The sequence below is a fragment of the Kryptolebias marmoratus genome, linkage group LG4, assembly GCF_001649575.2.
Source record: "Kryptolebias marmoratus isolate JLee-2015 linkage group LG4, ASM164957v2, whole genome shotgun sequence".
In the NCBI taxonomy this organism is placed as follows: domain Eukaryota; kingdom Metazoa; phylum Chordata; class Actinopteri; order Cyprinodontiformes; family Rivulidae; genus Kryptolebias; species Kryptolebias marmoratus.
In genome coordinates this window covers 22,883,745-22,910,291 of record NC_051433.1, presented here as the reverse complement: position 1 = coordinate 22,910,291, position 26,547 = coordinate 22,883,745, and the positions used below count along the sequence as shown (strand labels likewise).

Sequence of the window (26,547 nt, the reverse complement as noted above, 5' to 3'; positions counted from 1 at the left end):
TTCTTCATACTAAAGACGAGAGGAACCATCTGACCTGTTATCAGCACACAGTTCAAAACCCTGCCTCTCTGATGGTATGTCTGTGGCATGGGCAGCTTACACATCTGGAAAGACAGCATCAGTGCAGAAAAGTATATACAGATTGTAGAACAACATATGCTCCCATCCAGATAACGTCTTTTTCAGTGAAGGTCTTGCATATTTCAGCAATACAATACTAAACTTCCTCCTGCATCCATCACAGCAGCAGGGGTTCATAGAGGAAGAGTCCAGGCGCTGAACTGTTCTGCCTGCAGTCCGGACCTCTCATCAATTGAAAATATTTGATTCATCATGAAACAAAAAATCAGGCATAGAAGAGCCAGGACTGTTGAACAGCTAAAATTCTCCATCAGACAAGAATGGAACAAAACACAGCCTTGTTGTGTATGTAGTTGAGTTTTTATAGGACATTCTTTTATTATGTAACTTACATTTTGTATTGGATTCCAATAATATAATCACAATAACAATCATACTACTGTAATATGAACAAACAATATTACATTAAATGTATTTTTACATGAAGGTATAAAGTACAACATTCATAGTTTAAACTCAAAAGAACACATATAGGTCCTTTTGAATTCCGCTTGGCAGCTCACACCTCCCTCTGTGTGCTTCTTTCATTTAAACATTCAGCACTTTGACGTGTCTCTGAGCAGTGTAGTGTCTCAGTCTCACACCTATTCCAGGACTGTCCACAAAGACGACGTCTGAGCGTGCGAAAGACTTCCTCCAGCGGCTTGCTCCAGCTGCAGCTGTGACAGGGCAGTATTTCACTCCCTGTCTGTCTGACTTCGATCTCTCAAAGTGATGCACGCTCCTTCCTCACGTGTCCCAGCAGTGATCTTTGCACTCCGTCATCTGGAGGTAGGAGCTGATGGCCTCCCTCAGCCCCTCACTCACCAGAGAGTTGTCTGACTCCGTCCTCTTCCTCCTGAGGATCACTGACCTTTGGAGACAAAAAAAAAAAGAATCCGAGATATTAATTACTTTGTTTTTTTTTGCTTTATCAACGAGACACGTTAGCATTCCAAATGTGATCAAATCGTCTAGAGAGTTTATTTAAACTGTTGCAGAAAACATCTTGCTCTCTGTTTGCGAGTTACACCACTGGCACAAACCCCGCTCAACCACAATCTTATCTGTAAATTTTGTTTTCGCCCACCTCTCATTAGTTTTCTCAGAACTAAATTGTGCAACAATAACTGTAAAGCAGGGGTAGGCAGCTCTGGTCCTCGAGGGCCACCATCCTGCATGTTTTACTTGTTCCTCTGCTCCAACACACCTGATTGAATCAATGGGGGATTAACAGGATTCTGCAGAAGAGGTGATTTAACCACTGAATCAGCTGTGTTGAAGCAGAGAAACAAGTAAAACATGCAGGATAGTGGCCCTCGAGGACCAGGGTTGCCTACGCCTGGTATAAAGGATAAGCTTTCTTGAGACAGGGTTGTAAAACAGTAACAGGGTGACACCTTGTGGCCAATCCCTAGCAGGAGAGAAGCTGGAGGAAGTTTTCTCTAACCTGCTAATGTCCCTCCAGTTGATCGTAGGTCTTCTGATGGTTATGGGGACAGGCCAAGCCTCCATGGCGCCGTCCAAACCCTGGATGAAACAAGGCTCCGTCAGTCGACAGCACAGCCCGTCGGCAGAGTCTGTGGGAGGAGGCATCGGGTTACCGAGAGGCCCGCAGGGTTAAACCAAAAGGAGAATACAGTGTTCAGAGCTCAGCACAAACCTGAGTAGTGTTCCACCAGGTGACGGAGTGATGGGAACGTGAGTCCCAGAGATATGTAGACCCAGGAGTTCTCCAGGTGAGAGATGCGGTAGTGCTTCACAGGGTTCAGGTTTGAGGAGTTGGTTCTCCTCAGAATGGACAGGGAATAGCAATCTGGAGGCAGAAATCACACAGATCCTACAGCTGAAACACACAGGCTTGGATTTTACTTTGAAGGTTGTGTTTTTACTGCACTAATCTCGTTTGCAATCCTAACTTAAACACAATTCCCGAAGAGTAGAAGAGGTATTCAGATGATTTAGTTGGAATAGAGAGGTCAGGAAGAATGTATAGATGGTGGAAAACTAGATAAAGGAACAGCCTAAAATCCATTTACTGAGGAACCAGTGGCTTTATTATACTGTGAAAGACATTTGGCTCACCAGGAATCACTGTTGTGAGTACTTTTAGGGTGATGATGCATCCATTTATGAGACAAAACATCATGTGATGGTTTGAGGAGGATACAACAGGATGCATATATGAGCACCTCTCCCTGTGCACAGTATATGTCAGACTGGCTATCTGTGTAAGATGTTTAGCGATTTGACCATGCTCTGCACCAACATTAACCGAACCAGCAGCACACAAACAAGTTGTTTTGACAGGATGTGGTGGCCAGACACCTCACTAAGATCTGCAGTGTTGCTTTTTTGTTTGTGCCCATATCTGTGTGTGCTCGTCTATTACCAAAATATGCCATGAACCACTGGAACGCATTTTAATGAAGCTTGCAGAAAACAATCATTGGATGTACACCTACAACTGATTACCTTTTGGAGTCAATCAGATTCAAAATGGCTGCCACAGCTAACATAAAAATGGTTATAACTCAGTCAAATGTGGCGGGAAGTATGCTTTCTTTCAAAGAATGTTAGTTCTTTCATTTCCTTTCAGTTTTGACCTGGTTTTATGGGTGTAATCTGTGTATGAAGTGTGAAAGTATTTGACCTTTTAAAAAACAAGGACTATAGTGACAAATTAATATATTTAATCACCAGATTGTCAACTTTGCTCCAACCCTGCTACATCTGCTGCCAGCTAGAGTGTTGTTTTTTTTTATGTACAGCATATTTAAACCTCCTCTCACCTCTGTGCGTCTCAGACTCTCGGATCAAGAAGGCTCCACTCTGGTTGTTTGAATGCTTGAGCAGCTCCTCTGCTTTGTACCTGGTGATGCCTGTGAACAGCCACCTGGACAAAAAAAAAAAAGCACAACGAGAAGACTGTTTAGTTTCCATGCTGAAACATTCGCTCCAATTAAAAAAAAATAAAAATAAAAAAAGGTCAGCTGTTGTTTCCAGGTTTGGAAAACCCACTGGAACCACGTCAGAGCAGCTTCATCCACTGGAGGAGGAGCGAAACTGCTCTGATCATGTCACCCGAGGAGAGAACTAATGTCTTGTTCCAAACATCTGTTTCTCCTTCCCCCTCTCAGGGAACTCCCCTCCTCTTATTCCTCCTGCACACCTCCTCCGCCGCTCTTACACGCTCAGTTGCGGCTTTCAGGTTCCTCACCTGTGTGTCACCTTGGCCGTGTAGTTGATGGGGATGTAGCTCTCACGGCCCGTGGTTGCAGATCTCACCATCATGAAATCACCATCACTATTTTGTTAAAGAAGAAGAAAAAATAAGGCTGTTTTCATTCATCTGGATCATTAGAAAGAGAAAGAGAAACCATTAAAAAGCTGCTACACTTACTCTGATATGACTGTTAATTGTTCTCCCATGTGCATGGTTAGTTCAGTTTGCTCAAACAAAGGGTAGTCGTAGAGAGACACAATGAAACTTTCCTCGATTTCTGCAGAAAGAGACATGGAAGATGTGTGATTGTGCTTTGCTTCTTCTTCTGTTTCTCCTTGCACTTTATTGTTTTGGACCCGAACTTACCTGGCGTGTCAGACTCAGGTTGGTTTTCGAAGATGGTCCGGTTGGAATAACATCTGGTGAAGCAGGTCCCCATGCTCTAATGCCAAACGTCTGTTCTGAATTTAAAAGAAAAACCAACAAAACCACAATGAGAGGTGCTAAGAAATGTGCAGCGAGGCCTTCAGCTGCTGTCATCCCACTAAAACCTTATGAGTGTACCACCCTGTGTGACCCTCTCTATGTGCCGTACATCTATTGTAACCAGGCAACAAAGCGAGATGATACAGGAAGGCGCCTAACCACAAGAGCGCAGATATCCTGTGTCAAATTTCCATGCAAGTGTGTGAGGAATGAGGTCAGCTTTTCAAGAGAGAAAAGGTGATTTTATTCTCCGGATGCTTGCTGCTTTTTCAAACGCATCTCAAATCCACTTTACAAAAATTCAAAAAAAGAAATGGATGTTTGTATCTAATCATAGCAATAAAAGTGAATAAGGTGTATTTTTTTTATTTAAAAAAACAAAACATGCGACTTACCTTGCACAAATTCTTCTTTAAGAGCTCCAAGTGAATCCCAAATCTCCTTCAGCTCGCACACTCATGCATGGCCCCTGATCCGAGCCTCCGGTCTGCTGTTTAGTCCGACTCACTGCTCTCCTTCCTCTGCTCTGCTCGTTCGACGGCTGCTGTGTTTTTGCAGCTGTTCAGTATGTGGGCTGACTGAAAGGAGGAGGTCTCCCGCTTCGCCTTTATGTATGTCACCCAGCTGCAGCTTCCTGTGACGCTCAATCCTCGACACCTCGACAACCGATGCAAGTCGCTCAGCTTAAATGCATCACACAATTATGAAACAACCCCAATGTCTACGTAAGCAGCATTTACATACACATGTACATGTGTGCAGTGGGCAGATACAGTGACATCATCCCCCAAGGAATGCAGTCAAAACACTGTGGCCACATTTTCGGCATCAGGCCGTGTTTCAACAGGAACATGAGATAAAGATTCTGCAGAATCATGTTCCGCCGCCAGCTCACTCTGCTCCTACTAAGATTTATCACCTGCCGCAGATTCATCTATACGCTGACACTGCACAGTCACGGAGACAGAGCAGCTCCGGTAACGATGTTCATGGGAAAAAAGTCATAAGATATTAATATCTGACATCTAAACAGTCATTTGTTTATGGAAAACTGTGCAGCCAACGCTTGTGTGTCTATGCACCCAGAAAGTGGCAAGAAAGAAATCTGTGAGAGCGCAGAAAGAGCAAACTAAAAAAAAGCTACTCTAGCCTTTATTTCACTGCCAACCCAAGATATTGTAGGTTTGCCTCAAATTCATTGTCACCCAAAAGGCAAAGGCAGCCAGTAAGGTTTTTGCATTTCGTTTGTCTGTCTGTTACCAAAGTTTTTCACGCACCACTGGACAAATTTTCATAATACTTGCAGAACATAATCACTGGATCTACAACTACATAACGTCTTGAACCAACGCAATCCAAAAGACGGCTTTCGCAGCCAACTGCTCTTAGGAATCACAAAAATGGATGCAGGTCAGTGACTTGTAGACATCGAGCTAATGTTAGTTGTTGTAGCAGCTGAGTCATTTACAACACATGCTGTGAGGCTTTAAAATGCTCCTCGTTTGGACACAGGCCGGGGTCAGTTCAGTACCCTCCTGTATCACAGCTGCACCTTCATTGTTTTTGTGCAGAATGAGGCTTTTTATTGCCTTGATAAAAACTAGCAGTGTCTTCAGAAAAGACGTAAACCTGAAGGACGCATACTTCTATGTTAATCCATTTTCTTTAACCGCTTCTCCATGCAGGGTCGCTGGGAGCTGGTGCCTATCTCCAGCAGTCACTGTGCGAGAGGCGGGGGACACCCTGGACAGGTCGCAAGTCCATCACAGGGCCGCATAGAGACAAAAAAACCATTCACGCTCTCACTCACACCTAGAGACAATTTAAGAGTACTTTTATGTTAATGCTATTCTTAAACGCCCCTGTCCAAAAGAATAAAAAAAACGTTGCAGACCTGACATGCAAGAACGTAAGAGGTGTATGCCAATAAATGAGAAAAACTATGCAATATGTTTGATTCCTACCGTTTGTAATAAAGTCAAAACAAATGCAAGGCTTTTACTTTTATTTTCTATAACATTTCCATTTGAGGTTGTAAATACTGGCCATGGTGAAGGTAAAGAAATTAAATGTCAGTAAATCACTTCTTGACAACCGCGCAGCCCTGATGCATGCAGTATGTTAATTTATGTGTCAAAAGTAGCTGAAGAGAAAACCATTTCACCACGGTTTGCTTCTGCTGAAGGGAAAAAAGAATACGATGAAATATCTGCATCTTTGATCAGATACACAGTGTGCTTTGAGCAGAAGAGCAGCAGTGAGTGGAAAAAGTAAAACAAGAACAGATCACATTGGTGCTGAATCACCAGAACAGCCTGTTAGCACAGATGGAAAGTTTGTTATCAGAAATTTAATCACTCTGACCAACAAATTGCTTTGTAAACTATCTCTGACTGTCAGTTATTACTCAGCTCTGTGTTTTGTGCTGTTATAACATGCTAATGGTTTTGATTTCAGCACATGGTGAGCTGATCAGACCAGTTCTGCAAACTGTGGCCTCAGTAACGCCGGTGTCCATGAAAAGCAGGTAAAAATGGCTCTGACACGCCGTTACGGGCGTTTCTGCGTCAGCCTCTCCAGGTGGTGCGAGGTTAAGTCCACAGAACAAACCAGAACGTTCTTGTACAAGCACGCTAAGTCGATCACTTTTTTTTTGTTCCCTTCGCTTGACGTGTGTCTAATTTTTAGAGCAGCTGATTTATTTTATTTTTTTTAAAGTGAGCTAAATATAGATCTGTCACAACAACAGACTTCACTCAGTCAGGAAATAAAAGCAAGTGCGGTTGGAAACAACCTCACCACAGTCACCTCACTTTTCCACGAACACAAGAAGCAAGGCTGCAGCACTTTCTGCTCTGACATGAACTTTCTTTTCTTCATTCAGACAAACAACCTCACATTTGATGTTTACGCGCGCTGAGCTGCGATAAAGAGGTTACAGACGAAGGAAAAACAGCAGACAGGTTCTCGTCTCGGAGCTTTATTCAGTAGTAATATAAATGAGCTGAATCAGCAGACAGTGAGAAGCTTGGCCCCAAAAGTGAGAGCTGAACTGTTAAAACATTTCACATCAGGTTCCACTTGTTAAAGGTGGTTAAAACATCACTGAATAATTCATTCAGCTGAACACAAACATCAGCACAGCGCTAAAGGGAAGAAATATGGTGAGGTCGATTATAAAAATGAAAGAAGCACTTTGGGGCAGTGGTTCTCAAACTGTGGGGCACGGCCCCTAAAGGAGTGTGCAGGGTCTTTACAGGGGTGTGTGTGTGTGTGTGTGTGACCACTACTATATTTATTTTAATTTCATGCTCGGGCCTAAAAATTGCAGATGGAACTTGTACTGTTTTTGTACCGGACCATAAGAGATGAGCTGCAGGCCGGACGGTGCGAGGAGTGGACCCACTCTTTACTGCTCAGTCACATGACCAGGATAGACGTGATGAAGAGCGAAGAGGAGGAAAAGTGTGCTGTCTGCCCTCAGCCATCAGTAATAAAGAGACTCAAGTTTTCTGCTACATTCTTGCTCAGACTTTTGATTTGGGAACAAATCGACCTTAATACTGCAGAAATAAACTCATTGCAGTTTAATCCTGAGATAACGCTGAGCTGTTATATATCTATATTAGTTGGGTTTCTGTGCATAAATTTAATTTTATGGTTATGGTTCTAAAAAGATGATTTTACATTTATTTTGAATAATCAGCTGATGGAGCAGTTTGTTTTTATTCTTCCAGCAAAGTGCAGTTCTTATTTGTTTATTATTATTTTAGGAAATCATTTCTCTTCCTTCAGAGGCGAGCGCGCCACAAAACGCTTGAGAACCACCGCATTCGAGCATCATGGGGCGACACAAACGCAGCTTTCTAGAAGGATCCACCTCACTGTGGTACACTAATGCTACGTTGTTGTGTTGTTTGTGTCACTTCACCTGCCGTCTGCAGTAACTTTACATGTACTCAGCCCTCTTTGCACCTAATCGCTCTGCTGTGGGTTTGAAAATCAAATAAATGACTCACAATAAGCAGAACCAACATGTCGAAACCAAAAAAAAACAAAAAAACAAAAAAAAAACTTTTAAACACAGAGAGGATTTCTAAAATGTGTGTACAGGCTGAAAACAAAAGTGAAATAAAAATAAATACAAGATTAGACAGTTGAGTCAATCTCTAACCATTTAAATATACAATATATCTGCATGTAGTTATAATTTCTGTTAGTAATGCAACTTTAACAGTATATAATATATTTTATTATATGTCTATGTTATTATCTGTTTCTTAGATCCTCCTTTCTAATCACATAGCTCCCCCCCCCTCTGGCTTCAAGTTGCTTAGGAGATGGATGAGAGAGAAAAGAAAGGCGGAGAGAGGACATAAGTTACTATGATGACGAAGCAGAATGGGGGAGGTTTAACATGAGACCTCCATGGTTTGGGGTCCGGTCTGGCTGCCGCCGCCGCCGCCGCCTCCCTCCAGCAGGCTGCTGATGTTGTTGCGGCTGCGGCTGCTCTCCATGGAGGTGATGCTGGAGGAGGAGGTGGTGCGTGAGCGAGACAGCCGAGTCATTCCTGCTGCCGGCACTGAAAGAAGGGGGGGGGAAAAAAACAACAAAAAACAACCAAGCATTAATATTCCACTCACACGCTACACAGACTCAGAGCGGTGCTGGACTACAGATACAACAACAGAAAAGAAAAAGTGCTTATCATGCAAACCGTTCACAAATATAAAAACTAACACACAAATATGTGCTGACTGTATCCACTGGAAAAAAATAAAAAATACACAAGCAAAACGGATATTAGCAGCAGCAGCAGGTCATGCAGCAAATTTGGACATGCTAACTAAAGGAAACTAACCTCCTACAAGGAGATGTATGTATGCAAAATGGACCTGACTGTGCATGGCATTAACTGTACCAGTCCTGAGATGCTGCTGGAAACGTCTAACTGCATCTCAGGGGAACTTTCTGCATACATTGACATTCACCCTCTGTAGAAAGTTAGGAGGCCGTGCTGGTTCAAAGCCTCCTGGTCGGGCAGCTGCTCTGCAATCTGGTACCTGATTCGTTGCTCAGGTGACTGAGAAGAACGTAGGGGACTGCAGGCAACGGTTAAAGAGGAAAAAAAACAGGAGAGAGGGAGATGTGTGAAAAGGCACATTTTGTGTGGAGGTTCTCTTGTTGCTTGGCAGCTTCAACAAGAGATCAAAACAATTACTGCATGTGTGCAAACTATGGCGTTTGTTCCCTTTGGCTACTTCTCACACTGTAGCGACATGTTAATACGGGGAAAGCAGCTTTCAGGAGCATGCTGAGGTGTTAAGTTTTATTTTCCACACTTTCTCCGCATGAAAACACTCTTTTTAATCTGCGCTAATCCTGCAGTGGCATTTGCTCAACAGGGGGGCTCGCTGGCCTTTAAAGCAGCACCGACAGTTCCAGCTCCACCCGAAGGTGCCTCCTGCAGCGAAGGGTTTGAGAGCAACAGAGAAGTGGCATTAAAGAAACTCACACATAGATAGATGTTATCTGTGTGAGTGAGGCGAGCACACCTACATCCATGGTTCACAGTCGCTTTGCTCGCTTTTCGTTTTCTTTTTTTAAAACGAATGACTGCAAAACCTGGAGGCCTGTTTAACTATGCAGCTCAAGTCTTCTCTTAAAACAGAGCGCACAGTAAACAGTTCTGGATAGAAAAAGAAAAGCACACCAGGAACAACAAAAGAACAGTTTTTTTTTTTTAAACGCCCACTCTAATACTGAACAGGAAAGCAAACTGCTGTTCAGCACATCGAGTACCACTGTCACTTCAGTCATGCCAGTAGCCCTTTGTCTCACCTACTGCGAGCTGTGAGTACCACACACTGCAAAGAGCACAGAGGAAACGCTGTTAGAGTTAACTGGGTTCCAAAAGGCCGCCTCTCCGTGACCGGGCTGACAAAAAAACATCTCTTTTCATGCACAACTGGCCACAATCCCAGGCCTCAGTCAGCTCGGGGTATTTAGCAAAACACCCCAGCGAAAACAACCTCAGTTTTAGTTTTTTTTTTTTTTTTGCAATTGCACTCACGTCAACAGGAAATTCAAAGACGAACAAAGACCGACCTGCACCACAAAAACGTCATTCCAGAGCGGCTTAAGTCTGAGTGGCCGCTTTGTCAGCTAGTTCGAACCAGAGTCGTTCTATATTTAACTGTTTTTAGATAGTAACCACATAAAACACAGAGATGTGTTTACTTACTATATCCCATGCCCTGAACAAAGTATTTGAACGCCTCAGCAAGCTTCCCAGGCTGAAAAGAGAAAAAACATAGCAATGAAGTAAATTTTGGCCCAAAAAAAGGAAGAAAAAAAAAAAGGTGAAAGTTATGCATTTAAAAAAGTGAGAAAACCAACCTGCACAACTTGAGGCAAACCTCCACAATCAGCCATCTAAAAGGATAATATGAGTCTTATTATTAAATCATTAATATGGTCAAAATAGAAGAAGGATTCATTTAAAGCAAACATGGAGCTTCACCTTTAGCAAAGTAGTCTTGGTGGGGTTTAACCTGGAATTACACTCCACCTGAAACATAAAAGAAACGTTACAAAGAGAAGAAAAGGATATACAGATGCCATTTCTGGGCATCCCAAAAGATTTCCAGATGAAAACTGACGCGACGCAACTCACCACAGCTTCCACGGCAGGTGATGTGTCTCCAACCACCAGCAAGGCGGGGCATCTGGAGGAGAAGAAGGGGAAATAATGCCAAGTCAAACATACGCAAATGCATACAGCGATTGTATTGTCTTGGTCCCCGAACTTACGTGAGTGTGTTAACTGTGTCCTCATTTAGCCCGACCACGGGCCTCTCGATATCAAGGTCTCGACGGCTGGTGACAAAAACAAATAAATTCTGTCAGTGAAACGAAAACAATGTGAACTAAATAAAAGTGGTAACTTCACAAAAACAATAATTTAACATGAAGTTTTGTTGTGATTTTAGATTTGGCTTAATCTGAGTACTGAAAAAGACCGGGTGGTGTAATTAAAATGATCAACAACCCATGAAATGGAAAGACATTTCACAAACTGGTAACAAAACACTAAATTTACTGATTCTCAGAAGTCAGCGCTGCGTCTTACTATTGGTAGGAGCTACAAAACAGGGCCAGGTTGTCCTGGTTGATGTCTTGGGCGATGTGGAGGCGGTAGGTCTGGATCAGCTCCTGGTTCTCTGTCAGCTCATCCTGAAGAACAGAGAAGAGTTGAACTGATCAAGCAATTCAGTCCACGTTAAATACACATTAGATCTCAGGAAGTCTTATTTATTAAATGCTCAAAGAGATGTTTATCCAGACAAGTCTCCGGATGTGTTTGTACAGCTTCTTTATGATACAGAGTCTGTGTTCTACATGTCACAATGTACTAGTCTAAATATTCAGAAGGACAGGGAGCAATAATTAGCAAATGTCTGTAATGAGCGACAGATGAATGAAAGATACCAAGGGAAATCAAGAAAAGCCTCCTGGGGTTTAGCTGTTATCTCATTCAGGAAGTAAAAAGGCCGGTTGGCTGCACCAATAAAAAGCACAGGGTGTGAACTCACGGTGCTGAAGTGGTGAGCCATGATGATATCCACCAAGTTACTGGTCCACCCAGACAGCTGCACATAGGAGGAGACACAAACAAGAAGTGACAAAATATCCCTTTAAAGAACAAGTTGTTCTGGCTGCGTACCGAGCAGGTTACAGTTCCTTCTTTCTTTGTTATCGTACACCTAAAAATAAAAAGCTCAATCTTACTGAACGGAGGACTTTATGCAAATAAAATCAAAGCCAAAAAGAAACGCACCCTTTCGAGTTTCAGTTCATGCAAGGTCCTTAACATTTTTTCCTTTATCACACTGAAATTTAATGACATCTTTCTATTTCTGTCATATTGCCACAGTTTGTCACATAATCTGACAGCGTACTTTATGAGATCTACATTGTTGCGTCTGGAGTTAGTTTATTGGACAAAGATGAAAAACAAAACAATCTTTTCAACATTATGCAACATTGTGTAACGTCTGTAAATGTCTGAGCATTTGAGAGCTCTGCTGAATAAAGGCGCAGCTAAATAAGGATATTTCATTAATCTGGGAGGCATGCAGGAAAAAGCAATGTGCCTGTTACCTCTGTGCCGACTTCTTCCTCTGTCTTTTTAGCCATGACCCATCTAATGAAAATCTTTTAGTTTGTGCAGTCGGTAAATATTTTGCGGCAGCATTTTCCCAGAGCTAACGCTGACTCTACACACGGGACACAGCTGGTCAGCCGAACACACACATATTCACACACCCTCGGGACGTTCTGATGGGATCAGGACAAAAACACACGACGTTTGGGAGAAAAGCAGTGTTTTCTCAACTGCACATGGAAAAACGAAGGCTGATAATTGCCCCCTTGGAGCAATAAAATCATTATCAGTGACATAAAGCAGACAGATGAACTTGAACGACTCTCCTGTTTAAGTGGCAGCTGGCACTAATGGGAAAATGTGGCCTATTTATCGGAGAAGTGACACACAGCACCTCTCTGAAGTTATTTTTGAGCAGCTATGCGTGCCTGTGTGGTCGAGCTGCAGTGTAAAATTGACAGAGTTAGAGCCATTTCTGTGTCGGCTAATGTTGATTAGCCGAGGCGACCAGCTTGAATTTGATTGGCTCTAAAAGTTAACCTGTTGTAGAGGTTTATCCAATGACTGCTTCCTAAAAGCTTCATTAAAATTTGGCCAGTGGTGCAGGAGATATTTAAAGGCAAAAGTTTAAAAAGCGATTTTGTGCGGTCTGTTCAGAATATGCGTTGGACATCAGTCTAGGCTACTACCACACCAAGTTTTAGGTCAATATCTGCAAAACTGACTTAAAATCGTTTTTGTATTTGTTAAGGTTAATAAAAAGAACAGACTGTCAGTGATGCAGGCAGCATTTTTATATTCATTACTTTTTAGTGGTAGTAATGTCATATTCAGTGATTTTGGATATTTTGAAAAACCAGATCAGACAACATAATTTACATTCTGACACATTGAGAGGATATTTACTCATAGCCTGCTGTTTTGTGAGAATAACTTTCCAGGTCTTCAGTGAGTTTTTAATACTGACCTTTGAAGCAGCCCAGTCAATCCAGCCTTCAGCACACGGGTCGACATCGATCAGAACCAGACCCTCCATAAGGCTGGGGTTGTTCAGCTGGGACAGACAGGATGAACGTCAGTGAAAAGACAGTCAGAGGTTGAATAATTTAACAGGTAAGGGCTCCTGTGTAATGTGCTGTGGTGTGGTCTGAGCAGGTGGACAAAAATAGCGATGATTCAGAACTACACCTTTCAAAGTTCATTACTTTAAGTCCACAAGCCCGGTTCCCTCAACAGTGCGGTTTCGGGACAAACATACTGATAAAATGTATTAGAAAGTCAAGTTTCTCCGTTGGTTTAAATGAAGACACAAAAGCTTGGAGATGGAGAACTGGAGGCTTCTGAATGAAGGGGTGTGGCTCTGAAATTGCCTGAAGGCAGAAAAAGGATGTCTGGGGAAATAAAACATCCATCTCGCTCAGTGCTGAAGGAGCGCTGCGGATGCTGCTTACAGCTCGATACAAACGCAGTGCAGCTCTCTCAGCTCGCAGTCTATCACGGACAAACTCATTTATTTCCTAACCTGTTAAAGCAAATGTACTTCTGAATCAATTTTTCCACATTAATTATAAACAAGAGCAGACTCTCCTAAGAGAAGCCGCTGTTGCTATTTTTTTTTCATTTCCACACCTCTCTTTTTATTATTAATCTGTCAGAGCTTCCTAGCTTCTCCTTGCCACGCCAGAGCTTTCTGCAAGATGGTGCCTCTTTTAGCTCCGCTAGGAGACAAGGCAAATGCAACCCAAAACGAGGGGCAGCTTCAAGGTGATTCATCGTGGGGTGAACGACACCAGAGCAGCAGGCTGCAGAGCAACTTGATGCCCTGTGCTGGTTTAACGGGAGGCTTTAATGAGCCGTGTAACAAGCTGCGCGGTCTAAATCCCTCAATTACTGCCGGCGAGACAAGGCGTTGGTAAAAAAGGACCAAAACAAACGGAATGATAGATAATGAAGGCTGATGCTGGGGGCTCACTGCAAAGCGGGTAAGGATGTAGGCTCCTGCTCCCACACCGATGCCAATCACGCTGGTCACCCTAAAGAGGCGAAATGAGCGGTTACTGTGGCGCCGAAGATGAATTATCGAAGCACTTTCATAACATGAATAGGAGGCTATCAACAGGGGGGGGGGCACTCACTTCAGCTGAGTCATCACAGAGGGCAGCATTTCAGCCAGCTCGTCCATGGTTGGGTAATGGTACCTGGACACAGATGTGAGCCCATGTGAGCTGAGGTTTTAACTGGAGATACTGAGTTCATCGTAAATTGAAATATTCAAGGAGGTTCAATAATAGATTGAGTGATTAAATGAAAAAGCTCTGCGACGCTCACCCGGTGGGGAAGGGAGGAGCCCCCTCCTGCTGACCAGGAGCGTCCACGTGGACCACGGCAAAGTGCTGGGTGATCTCCTGCATGTCCTCATAGTTGAACAGGGTGTTGAAGCAGGACTTGTCTGAAAACACAGGAGGGGTACAAACATGTGAGAGGGTAAAACTGAAATTCGACCTAAACCGGACTAATTAAGGCCAATTAAACAAATAAATTCAAAGTATATTTAGAAAAAAATGACACCGAAACAGATTATCTGACATAAAATGTCTCATTACATAAATAAACAAAAGTAAATAACTTTACTTCTGGTGCTGGAGCAGAAATATTGTTGGAACATATAATGATCAAGACATAATTATTATAATATTGGACACCTTTGCATTCATACTAGAGACTATAAAATGCAGTTTAAGGTACAGTCCACTAATATATTTATGCTACCAGTGTGACACACATCCCTCACATCCCTCAGATTGCAGTAATGTTTTCACTGCTGTAAAAAAAACAAAAAGGGTAGATTTCACTTCTTTTAAGATCTCAGTTTGCTTTATTGTTTTCAAATGCTCAAAATATCCCGTATCTGTCTGAAAAAACTGTCATTTTTCTAAATTAGCACCAGATAATCTATAATCGACCTCATGGTCTTCTGAAGAGAGCAGTGGGTAGACATTACGTCACCCTGGCTTGACTTAGCTGCTCCTTGTCAGCCTGACTTGGCGTTTTTGAAACAGAATAAACCAAACAAATCAAACAAGGTCAAACCCAGCTTTCTCCCCTTATCCTGGACGACGGTGAAACAGACCCCTGAAGTTAAACCTTGAATGTTAGAAGTAAAAAAAAACCAAAAGAGATCTTATCGATTTGAAAATGTTGTACGCTGATGGGTACGCTGTCTGACTCACGGTTGAGGCCGATGTCGTGATAGGTGAGGATGACAGGTCTGTTGCCCTTGGGAACGCCTCTCATCGTCACATGGAGAACTCCATGCGGAGTCTCGACGTCGTGCTCCTGCAGGCAGGAAGAAGAGAAGTCATTTAGGAGCAGTGGAACAAGGCCTGAGGCGTGTGAGGAGAAGGAGACAGAAACAAACGTTCCATTTCTGCTTTTAAATAACATTTAAATCAGGTAAATACTTCAGTTTAGTTCATGACTGTAAAACTGCATCACTACAAATGGTTTGTTCAGTGATGACTTTTTGAAGTTTGGTCCTCTAAGCAGATTTTTTTTATGATTTTCTTTCTAAACCAGTTTGTTATTTTTCACTGGAATGAAGCTAAAGCTGGACTGGGATGGTTACGACCAGACTGCTGGTTCTGAATGTTTTACAGTAATATAGTTTTTAACAATAAATTGCTTTTTTCTGAGCAGCTTTTCAGTTTCAAAAATTGCTTTCTTTTGCAGCTGTGTTTTGATTCGTTGTAGAATTATTAAAATGATGTCACATATAGAAATTAAATAAACCTGGGTAAAAACAAAAAAAAAACACTTAAAAAATAAAATGGTATGGTATTTTTTGATATACTGATTTGATGATTTTTGCTACTGGCTGATACTTTCTTCATTAGGTACAACCATGAAATTTATTACATTTAAAAACAATAGGTTGGACAAAAATTATTCAACAAATTTCAGTTTTTGCTAATACAAAAAACCGGGAATATTTTATTTAGTTCACAGTAAATAATTAGGAACTTTTAAAAGTAATGTAGACCAATAAACCGAGCACACATTGTGAAATTGATAGTTACATTAGTCTTATTGATCTTTATTTTGGATCATTTAGACTTGAACACATAACTTTTTAAATATGACCAAAAAAACCCCCACCCCTAAATCTGATCGGATCACTTACTGAGGCTTATTTGACAGAGGAACAACAAAGATTTTTATTTGTTAAACTAGGCTGATGCACATTTTTAAAAATCAGGGCAGCCGATGGTCGATACACAACACCAGTTTTTAGTTTTGGTTAATATATATTTGTCATTTAACAAACTATACGAATAAACATAATATATTTACCAACCCTTAGAAGAACTTGTACACAATAAAATAACATACAGAAGAGCATGTTAACTTTAAAAACTACTGCTGCATCCTCTTTTTCCTGCTAATTGATTAAACATAAACAGGAATGGGCTACTGACGATTTTTTTTAAAAAGCAGCCATGCCGATCAATTGCTCTGTCTCCAGGTTAAATGTTCAACAACACAAGTTTACTTGTTGTAAATTAATTTCATATTTGACAAATATATTTTTTAAAAATTACTTTCCGTTGCAAAATGACTGACAGGCAAAGTTTAGAAAGAATAGCAAAAAATGTAAAAAATAAATTAAAATAAAAAATTTCTTCATAAATAATTTTAGGGGACAAAAAAAACATGACTGAAAAACAGAGAAAACCTGCAGCAAAGTATAAATAATACATCACCAAGGCCCCAACGCTGCACCAGACCCTGACGGGGAAAATTTAGAGACTTTTATTTCTTTTCCCACAGGTTCTTTATATCATGAACTGGCAGGTTTCAGATAAACTGAGAAAGTTCTGTTGGCGCAGAGACATTCACCCAAAGACCAACCCTTTATCTGAGGTTTGTGTGTGAAACATGCACTGTTTGTGTCCTGAGTCTTTGAAGAAACGAAGCGTTGAACTCTTTTTAAATGTGGAAAAAAGACCCGATTGTTCAAAACTCTAAAACTGCTTTCAAGTGTGACTCTGCAAGAATGCCAATATCGTTTGTTTCAGCTGAATGTGTTTGCAAAAACACCCATTAAAATTCAAAGGGAGAACACCAGCAATCTATCTCTCCAACACTTTACAATTATAATTTATTTCTCTCCACAGAAGTCCCACAGTAGTACGTCTCAGACAAAGGAAATGTGAATCAGATAAAAGAGCAAATAATTTCAAATATTATGCTGTATCAGAGTGTAGCTTCATATTGTTCCAGGGAATGAGAGGAATGTTTGGAAGTAACAAAGAAAATTGATGAGCTACATAAAAAGCGACAAAGGTGGTTTCAAGCCCTCTCAAAGAATCAGAGTTTTATAAACAACCACATCAGCATGATTCAGTGCTGCAAACAGCACCGGGCAAGATGCTGCTGTGTACATCTGTGAGTGTGTGTGACCTGCTCGGAGTGGCGGGTGGGGCCCTCCGGCGCGCCTCGTCTCAGCCCCACTGCTCATCAATAATAAAGAGAGCAGGCCCGCGCAGATGACAAACCCGTGTTACGAAAGAGAGTGCAATTCCGACTGTACACTGATGGAAATGGCCTTCATTTCATCCTCAGATTAAATGAAAGCCAATTCTCAGGGACGTGGTTGCAGTAATTATTTGTATCCGCTGTCTATAATGGACACGGCAACACGAGAGGATAGCTGCTCACTCTGAATGCAGCAGAATGACATATTTTCATTTGAATGGGAGTCATACACAGATTAGCCTGTCACATCAAACACTGGAAGGATACACCACAAGCAGGAATGGGTGACAAGTTAACTGCTACTGAATATTATTTCTCTTTCTGAGATTAAATAAACTCTGAAGAGGGACTACTGCAGACAGGAAGCCTTGTACGCACACGGATCTCTTTCATGGACAATGAAACGGTCTGGTAAGGTAACAAAATAACCTGTTACAGAGATCCAGAAGAAAACTCTCTGTGCCTGGGTTGTTGCAGAATTTTCATTTTCAGACAAGGACAGAGTCAAGGGCACGCCACAAAAACAAGACATAAACACGTTGCCCAAATGCCCGCCTTCTGTCGTGTGTGTGTGTGTGTGTGTGTGTGTGTGTGTGTGCTGGGTTGTGAAAAGGAAGGCACGCACCCTGACTGTGATATGAAATGAGAAGATTCACGAGAGGAAACAGAACGGAGATGGGATCAAGAGATAGCGTCTGGAAGTGGATGGGAGGAATCGGAGCGTAAAGGCAGCGGCAGCGAAAAGACAGGAAACAAATAGAGGAGTGTGTCTTAAAAATTGACATGTGTTTTGTTTCTCTAAATACTAATGCAAAGAAAGGCACAGGTAAGTGAAAGAAAGGGGGAAGAAAGCTGGATAAAGCTGTATTGATCAGTGAGTCCAAGCTCCCGTCATGTTTGCGGACAAATGCACACACAGATTTGAGGCGTGAGATGAAAACAAACATGGGGTCTGCCAGCTAGTCTAAACAGAGAAACAGGTTAAAGAAGGGGGACAGCGCAATGGCACCAACTCTTTCTGCCTTGGAAATATTCAAACTCATGAGATGGGCAAAAAAGTTAGGAATCTGTGCTTTAAGATAGGAGACTGAGGATGTTTCCTGGTACAAAAAGGGTGCTGAAAAACGAGGAAAGCACAATGTCAACTTTTTCCCGCAATGATATCAATACTACCTTTCCGTTTTGTCTTTGCCCTGCTTCAGTCACGGGACAGAAGCACCAAGCAGCCAGTGAATGACTTGCACAAACATCTATAGGTCCGGTGTATTTCATCCAGTGCCATTATCTCATCCCTGACAACAGCACAGCCCTTCGTTCTGCAGCACGCACACTATATGTGTGCCATACGAGCAGTGGGCTGAAACTATAAACTCAAGGTCTCTGCAGGGGGGAGAAACAGCCACTACAGTGGTTTCTGATCTGTTGTTGCTACAGCGTGCACTGGGGTGAGTGACCTGCCTCCTTGCCCGTTTTCAGTGATAGCTGAATCAAAGGACACAACGAATGAATGCACAGACGTTTACTGACTGATGAGCGAAACACCAGCCTGAGACACACGGCTACAACGGGCACTTGCACACAACACATATGCATCTTTCATGTCACATTAACATGCACCACCGCACCCTTGAGCAAGTTTAGGTTATCCAGCACTGGGCAATGTGTGACCTGTAGGTGCACATACAAAACAAATGATCACCTATCTCCAGCACCTGCACAGAGAAAGGGGAAAAAAGCCCCAACGAGAACACCGGGAAAGACCCCCAGCAGCTACTAACACATTGCCTTTGGGAGAAACTGCACATCAACAACCCTGATCCGAACCAGAACCTCCTTGCTGCAAAGACCCATTTGTCACTCACCACTTCATTCCCAGTGCATGAAATCTGCTCCAGGTCCAGAAGAGTTGACATGTTTTGGCCACGCAGCAGAGGAAGTGTGTTATGCTATGTGCAAGTGTGCGCTGTGCAGCTCTGAAGATCTCCAACAGCAGGAGGAGGGAGGGAGCTACAGTTGGAAGGGAGGGATGTAGGGTGAGGCAGGCAGAGCAGCAGCAGGGACAACAGAGGGAGAGAGGAAGCAGTAGAGGAGAGGGGCAGAGCAGAGGGAGCAAGACGGAGACGGAGTAAACAACTTGAATGCAAGGAGAAGGGGCGTGAAGGGAGGGTGGATAAGATGCAGAAGGAGCAAGATAGACAGACAACAGGAAACGAGGCAAAGGAGGAGGAGGAGGAGGAGAGTGAGACTGCAGTTTGTGCTTGGTAGTCACGGCGCGTTCGTGCATTCAGCCACGAATCCATCTAATTGGATTGCGGAGGGTCAGGTGGGTAGTGGGAGAGGGTGGAGCTTCAAGGAGAGTGGTGAGGAGAGGAGAAGGGGGTTGGCCGAGTGAAAGGGGGGTGACGGGGTGCATAGGATGCAAAAGCAGTCCAGGAAAATGGGCAGTCCGCTGACGTCACTCTGTTATTGATGATGAGGAGGCTGACAATGACAGCTTATCCAGGGCTGTTTCTGCATCAGCAAAATGGCTGCACATGACCAAGGTTTACCCAGTACCACCGACAGAGTCCCCTTTCTGAGGGAAAGAACGGGAATAGCCTCAACTTTTGAATAAAAGTCATGTCATTGTGAAAGGACACAATCTGGTACCAAGGACAACCAGATTTAATTACAGCTTTGTAGCAAAAACAGTCATTCTACAAAACTACAGTATCTGGTAAATCACTACAAATGACTCTGTTCAGTTTCCAGTTTGACCAGAAAAACAAAACAGAACTGATGGCTCATTTTTTCCACATTATCATGCTCTACATTAACAGAATCTATGAAGCCTGAATTTCCTGCTGAAGTCAACTGATCCACATCAGTGACTGACCCTCCTGTGCTAGCTGCTAGCAGGGCAGGGCATCACGACTTTGTCTGAGACAGGCTGCTCTGATCAGCCAACGACACAGCAGCACAAAAATCGGTGGGATTTAAAGGACAAGGAGGGCCTTCATTGGACCGATTCGATCAGTGTTATCAGCATGTTTGGTTGTAATCCGCTGTTCCCCATCCTGACCCACAGAGGGTGCCAGTGACGCACTTGAACATGAACTTAAAAAAGAAATACAGAGGATATAAGATGCATAGTGCAATTTAAACATGAATGCACATGGAAAATACAGCCACATTCAAAAATTATTCTTGTAGTCCACGATGGTTGTCTTTTTTGCAGCCATTTTAGCTAGCTCAGGAAGAACGGACAGACGGTACAAAACACTGTGTTGGTAAATAATAAATGCCACAATAAGTCACAAGCAATTTATGCAAAAGTTCTTTTATCGAGGCCTTTCTGCGTCCTGAAACATTAGCAGAATCAGAGTTTAGTTTAGCACCAGGATCTTAAAAACTCAGAACCCCTTTGGAACGGGTTCCTACACTTTCAAATATATTTTATATTAAACTGTCCAGCATCTGACATGAGATGCTCAGTTATATCCTGCTTTCAGAGACGCATGTCGACTGCGTGACCTCTTCATGATGCCCAGTGAAAACATTCGTCAACAGGAAAAGGTGCTGAAGACAAGTCATGTAAAATCCCACCATTCCTGTCACTGATTAAACAGCCTTATGGCACCCTCTGCTGGAGGCTTCTGAAGGTTTACAAAGTTAAAGAATTAAATTGCCAGATGCCTGACTCATGATACTTCACTTAGACAACATCGAGAGCAATAATTACATCAAACACATAGTCTTTCAAAGGTCCAAGCTAAGATGAAAATAACAAAACAAAAGATTATGTGTAAAACACTGTGAGAAGAGAAAAAGACACCAAGGGAAAACAAAAAAAAAACCCTCTGGGATATTTTCTGTTTTCAAAAGTGTATAATCAGCTGTTTTAGTCTTTACTGTACACAAAATAGCTCTGTCCTGAAGATTCTGCTTTCTGTCTTTTTCGTGACACCAATCTGACTAACCCCACCTTCTCCAGTGTCTCTCAGCAGAAGGAGAAGGTCATTATAAGAAAATCCAACAGGGATCGCCACCCACCTCATGCAGCACTTTCACTGGAGTCATTCAGGACTGCCTGCTGCAGTACTGGGGGCTGCCTTTAGGGGGGGACCTTTATCAGCAGGATTGTTCTCCAGCTGCTGAAACGTCGGGGATCAGGGTGATGGTGCAGAAGGACAACTGATGCTGTGTACGTCTATGAGTTTCAGTTGACTTTGCTTAAAAACACTCAATTTACTTACATTAAAAAGTCTGCTGACGCTGTCATTTACCTTCTTGTGTTATTAAGATCTTTAGCCTGCTAAAGCATGCAGCTATAATGCGGCCCACACTGAGGCTACATGCTGAACAGCTGGAAAATAAGACAATGACAGGAACATTTCAGTTATCATTCCAGTATGTGTTCATGATATCAGCCCAAAGTTTTCAAGCTCTTAAGTAATGTAAATTGCTGCTATGGTATTAAAAATAAATGCAGTTAATTCGAAGATTCACAAAGATTGGACCATAACATTTCGGAGTTTAAAATTATCCTAAGAAAAGAAGGTCAAATGCATTTTTACGCATCCCCTTAGCACCACTGAGGCAATGCACGATTTTAAAAAAAAAAATTTTTTAGAAAGGCGTGACTTGAAGTGAAGAACAAAAAGCTGGCTGGAAAAACGGAGCACACTGAGTCAAAGAGCAGCTGAGCGAGCACGGGGCTGTATGAATGTGAATGTGTTTATTAATAATAGAGCAGACAGAAATGAGTAGCGGGGAGCATCTGTTTCAGCTAACATGCTTACTCCGTTTCCCTGTCTGCAGCAGCTATATTTAGCTCTGGTGGGATGCTGGAAGAAGGCGTGGCTGCAGATACTGAGACACAGGAGTGCTTTAACCCTCCGCAGTCGTGATCCTCATTAAACCGCAGCAGAGAGCGCTGCCTGCAGGACGTCACACACTGTTAGGGGATCTGGAACTTTGCCCATTCAAGGCTAACAAGGCTTTTTTTTTTTTGTTTTTGATCGGCAATTACATTTATATTAGATTCAGTTCAAGTCTGACTGATGTGGGGAAAATATGCAGCTTTTTAATCCCTGACCAAATCTACCGTATAAATCCAGAGTGTCAACATCCAAGATTAAAGTCATGGTATTATGCCGCTGTTCGCTGATTTGACTGGAGGTTGTAACTGAGGGATTTGGACAGAAATGTCCTACAATTCTGCTCCAATTCACGTTAAAGGGGTAGTACAGCCATAATGTGGGTGTTTTCTGTGGAAAAGGTATACATATTGAATATCTCACCTGTCGTAGATAGCTTTTTAAATGGTCTGAGTTTGGAGAAAAAGAATGCAAGACTGACTGACTTTGCAGCGGTTGGTGCAAAACACTATTTTATAAACGTTTACATTGTCTGCTGTTTTGCGTGACACAATTATCTACACAGAAATCTTTGGTTATCTGTGAGCAAAACAAGCGGCCGCAGCAGTGAGATGTTGCACTTGTCTGCGTTCAGACAAGCCTTTATTAGCTCATCAATACAGTCCAAGTTCCATCAGTTTCACACTACACACTTATTTCAGCAAATATTACAACATTCCTGTTGGAAGTGTCCCAGACTGCACCTCTTGCTGTTTTTTTGTGATTGTAATTATCAAAGAAATCTCTGCATATACCAGTGTAATGCAAAATTTACAGAGGAGTAAAGGTTTATAAAATAGCGTTGTCCTTAACTGCTTTGAAATTTCGAGAGAATATAGTCATTTTAGGAAAGTAATAATTAACTTTGGTCTTAGCTCATCTGTCCAATCAGACTTGGACTCTAGTCCTCCAAACTGAGGCCGTCCAATAAGCTATGTGCAACGTTTCCACAGAAACAAAATAGCTAAAAAATCCCTTTAAGGTTTAGTAAATATAACATTTTTTTGATGTCTAGCTGCAGTGGAAAATCTGGAAGACCAATTTTACCAGAACATTTTTTTAATTTTAGAAATTTGATGTAATTTTGTATTTGATGTCAGCTCTAAGGGATCCAGCTGTTCTTTATCGTTTTTGGCAAACAAACTCCGGAATTTGTTCCAAGTTGCCAATCCAAATGGCTTCCACCCTGACACGATCTTCTGTTTTGTGTTTTGACAAATTCCAAGTCACCGCTGCAGCTCGCTCAAGAGAAACACAGACGCACGTGAAGAGAAAGTTGTTTTGCTTGTTCAGTCAGCGGGAGTGAGGGCAAAGATGGAGAACAAGCTGAGCAAAACAAACTTTGATTTTATTGATTCAACCTGAAAAAAAAAACAAAAACAAAGGGACGATCCATATTTCTGACATTTGGTGTTATGAGTGAGGCACAATCCTCAGATGTAGGATGAGGAAACAGATTGCTGCAGCAGTCGGGGGTCTGAGAGTCACACCCTAACACCCCCCTCTACAACAACAGGAACAAAACAACTCACCTGGCAGTCGAAGTCCTGAAAGTTGCGTGCGTTCTGCAAGAAAAGTAAAAGAAGAACGTTAGAACAAGCCACCGCATTCTTGTTAAATTCGCTCAGTGATGATTCATATTTTACTTCTGTAACACTTCAGGGTAACTAACCCAGGTGTTTAATCTAAATACATTCATTTTGGGGCATTTTGGTTGTTATACTACTGTCAACGATGATATCTGCTGTTTTCCATTTAACAACAGTTTGCTAATATAATGTGACAGAAAATGAACCAGCGACGTTCTTCAGCATCTGAGCCACAGCAGCTTTCATCAAGTTATCAGGTCATAATAAGAGGTGGGCGAAAACACATTAATAAGGCAATATATTGTCATCCTTCTTCATTAAATACAAGTGTTGACATATCCATGCCGAGTAATACTTTTTTATTTGAAAAAGGACAGCTCTAAACAGGTTGTCCTGATCCCTATTTTGCTTTTTCCTGGCTCCTTGTGGGGGCGCTGAACACTCGAATGAAGGAAGTTACTGAGCCAAAGGAGCAAAGGTTGAGGGTAAAAACCATAAACATCTTATACTGATTGACCTGTTGTTGGGATTAAAAGCCTTGAGATCTGATTTTTAAGACCAGAGAGTCTGAGAACTAGTCCTGCCTGCTCCCCCGTACACAATCATGGTGTTACATGAGCTTTCTTTAAGGACCGAAATAACCAAATAGAACGAGATATATTAAAAAAAAAACCACACACACACAGCAGCAAGAATAAAACTACATGAACCTGATAAAAACTGTTTGAGGAGGAGTTGTTGTTTTTCTTTCAGCTGATTCTTTCTTCAGGAGTCACCACAGCAAGTGAACTCCCACGAAAGATTTCTTTTTACTCCGGCTGCCCTTCCTGACGCAACCGGGGCTTAAACTTGCAGCCCCGGGATTACAAAACCGCGGCGCTGACCGCTGAGCTACAGCAACCCCCGGCGTCTGAGGAGGTGTAGGTGTCCTGTCTGTTACATGGAAGGGGCGGGGCTTACGCTGGAACCAGCCAACAGAAAAGGCTGCGGCTTCAACTTCCAGGTTCAAGCGCGAGGTCTATCATTATTTACAATCTCAGGTTAAAAACTGACTCAAAAACTAGTTCTCTGCAGCAGAAACTGTACTTTCTAAACAGCTGGATTTTTTTTTCTAGCTTGATGTCACATTGATGAGCTAAATCAACGAAGAAAGAAAAGAAATCAGCCATTTTTTGTTTACAGTTTGATATTGTTTGCATTATTTTGGGGTTGTTTAGAAATGGATCAGTCATTACAGATCAGCTGTACTGTGGCGTCATCAGTATCATGGCCCATATTTTGGATACTGTAAACTGAATTAAAGATGATCCTAAAACAAATTGTCAAGCTTTTGTTCCAGAAATCAGAAATCTACATTATTTACGAGTTAAGATCAAATTTTATACTCCTGTACAGTTTCAAAACTTCATAACAACTTTATTGATTTTATTCTTGCAGTGCTTTCTGTCAGCGTCTGGTTTTCAGTGCTCGTCCGCTCAGCTGCTCATGATTTAAATCTGTTTCAGAGCCGGACTACAAACAAGCCACCCCGGGAGCAATGTGTTCAATCAGGAATTAAAAGTCCCATCTGCATCTTAGAGTTTTGTATCTCTGAAGACAATAAAAATGCTCAAAAAAAGCTTTGCAAAACACAAAAACAAAACGGGAGAAAAGGCCCAATATGTCTTCTCTAACAGTGAAATAAATGTACTTTCCGCTGCTTACAAAATTACTGCAGGAGCAGCGTTTTTATTGCTTTATCCCAGTCAGTAATTTATTTTTAAGTGAAGCTGCAGGAAACCAGAGAGTAAAGAGGCAGAGAAGTGAGGCTGGGCACAGACGACAGAGAGAACTGTACTGGGACTTAAAACCAGCGGGAACGCTGGGATTTAGACACAGATGGTAACAACACAGATCTCCCTTCATCTTCCCAATTATGTAACTATAAAGAGCAGAAATGGGTGTTTTTAGCCAGAGTCGAGAATATTTCAGGACTTTTCAGAGTCAGGGATGACTGATACCAACAGGCTGATATGACAGCATGCTGTTTGGATCTCAAAAGTGAAAATAGAAAACTTTTAAAATAAGACATTACCACTAAATATATTCCTAAAATGTCTATTTCCTGACATCTTTATCAAAAGCAGCATGAAGAAAAAACTGATGAGCAGCTTCCTCTCTATACTCTGACAGAAAAAGCACTGCATCTCTCTCTTTTTTTATACAGGTCCTTAAGACTAATTATGTATTTTATAACAAAATAGATATAAAAAGGACTATTATTTGTCATTTTTATCATATTATGAACTCCATCTCCCTGCTAATGAGCTGGCCACTAGGTGGGGTGAGAGGTCAGAGACAGCATTTTCATTTTAAATGCTTTTTCTGAGTCATTTTATCTTTTGTCTCTTGCCGTGCAGCCTGACGGAAAGGAATAATCTCCTTCCTCAGACAAGATGTGTTATCCTTTAAACCTCCTCTCTGAGGTTTTTCAGCCTCATGTCTGCTTGTGCTGTCTGAGAGAACAAAACGCCGATTTTAGTTTAA

General features: G+C 42.0%; 2 protein-coding genes across 7 annotated transcripts in view; both read right to left on the bottom strand.

Moving 5' to 3' along the window:
* Window positions 1-419: 419 nt before the first annotated feature.
* On the bottom strand, window positions 420-4,504 carry si:ch211-25d12.7 (src-like-adapter 2). 2 transcript variants are annotated; one of them, XM_017430539.3, is made up of 8 exons: window positions 4,228-4,504; window positions 3,713-3,802; window positions 3,524-3,623; window positions 3,341-3,427; window positions 2,913-3,016; window positions 1,784-1,936; window positions 1,571-1,700; window positions 420-994 (listed from the first exon to the last, which is right to left on the bottom strand). In XM_017430539.3, exons 2-8 carry the CDS (start codon window positions 3,783-3,785, stop codon window positions 871-873), a joined length of 771 nt encoding a protein of 256 aa, XP_017286028.1. In that variant the 5' UTR covers window positions 3,786-3,802; window positions 4,228-4,504; the 3' UTR covers window positions 420-870. The 2 variants fall into 2 exon arrangements, with proteins under 2 accessions (XP_017286028.1, XP_017286027.1); XM_017430538.3 differs by having other exon boundaries at window positions 3,713-3,807; window positions 4,228-4,502.
* Window positions 4,505-6,796: 2,292 nt separating this feature from the next.
* The window catches only part of ndrg3a (ndrg family member 3a), a 40,106-nt gene continuing 20,355 nt past the window's right edge, over window positions 6,797-26,547 (bottom strand). For 2 of the 5 annotated variants that reach the window (XM_037975037.1, XM_017430580.3), the window contains 15 exons: window positions 23,965-23,997; window positions 15,230-15,335; window positions 14,328-14,448; window positions 14,135-14,197; window positions 13,972-14,032; window positions 12,967-13,053; window positions 11,428-11,484; window positions 10,965-11,068; window positions 10,646-10,711; window positions 10,509-10,560; window positions 10,356-10,403; window positions 10,232-10,267; window positions 10,077-10,128; window positions 8,896-8,934; window positions 6,797-8,414 (listed from right to left, as the gene is read on the bottom strand). In XM_037975037.1, the coding sequence (XP_037830965.1) occupies window positions 8,245-8,414; window positions 8,896-8,934; window positions 10,077-10,128; window positions 10,232-10,267; window positions 10,356-10,403; window positions 10,509-10,560; window positions 10,646-10,711; window positions 10,965-11,068; window positions 11,428-11,484; window positions 12,967-13,053; window positions 13,972-14,032; window positions 14,135-14,197; window positions 14,328-14,448; window positions 15,230-15,335; window positions 23,965-23,997 (1,095 nt within the window). In that variant the 3' untranslated portion in view covers window positions 6,797-8,244. Of the gene's footprint in view, window positions 8,415-8,895; window positions 8,935-9,673; window positions 9,700-10,076; window positions 10,129-10,231; window positions 10,268-10,355; window positions 10,404-10,508; window positions 10,561-10,645; window positions 10,712-10,964; window positions 11,069-11,427; window positions 11,485-12,966; window positions 13,054-13,971; window positions 14,033-14,134; window positions 14,198-14,327; window positions 14,449-15,229; window positions 15,336-19,396; window positions 19,909-23,964; window positions 23,998-26,547 lie in introns of those variants that run through there. The other 3 variants (XM_017430582.3, XM_037975038.1, XM_017430581.3) reach the window with 3 other exon arrangements.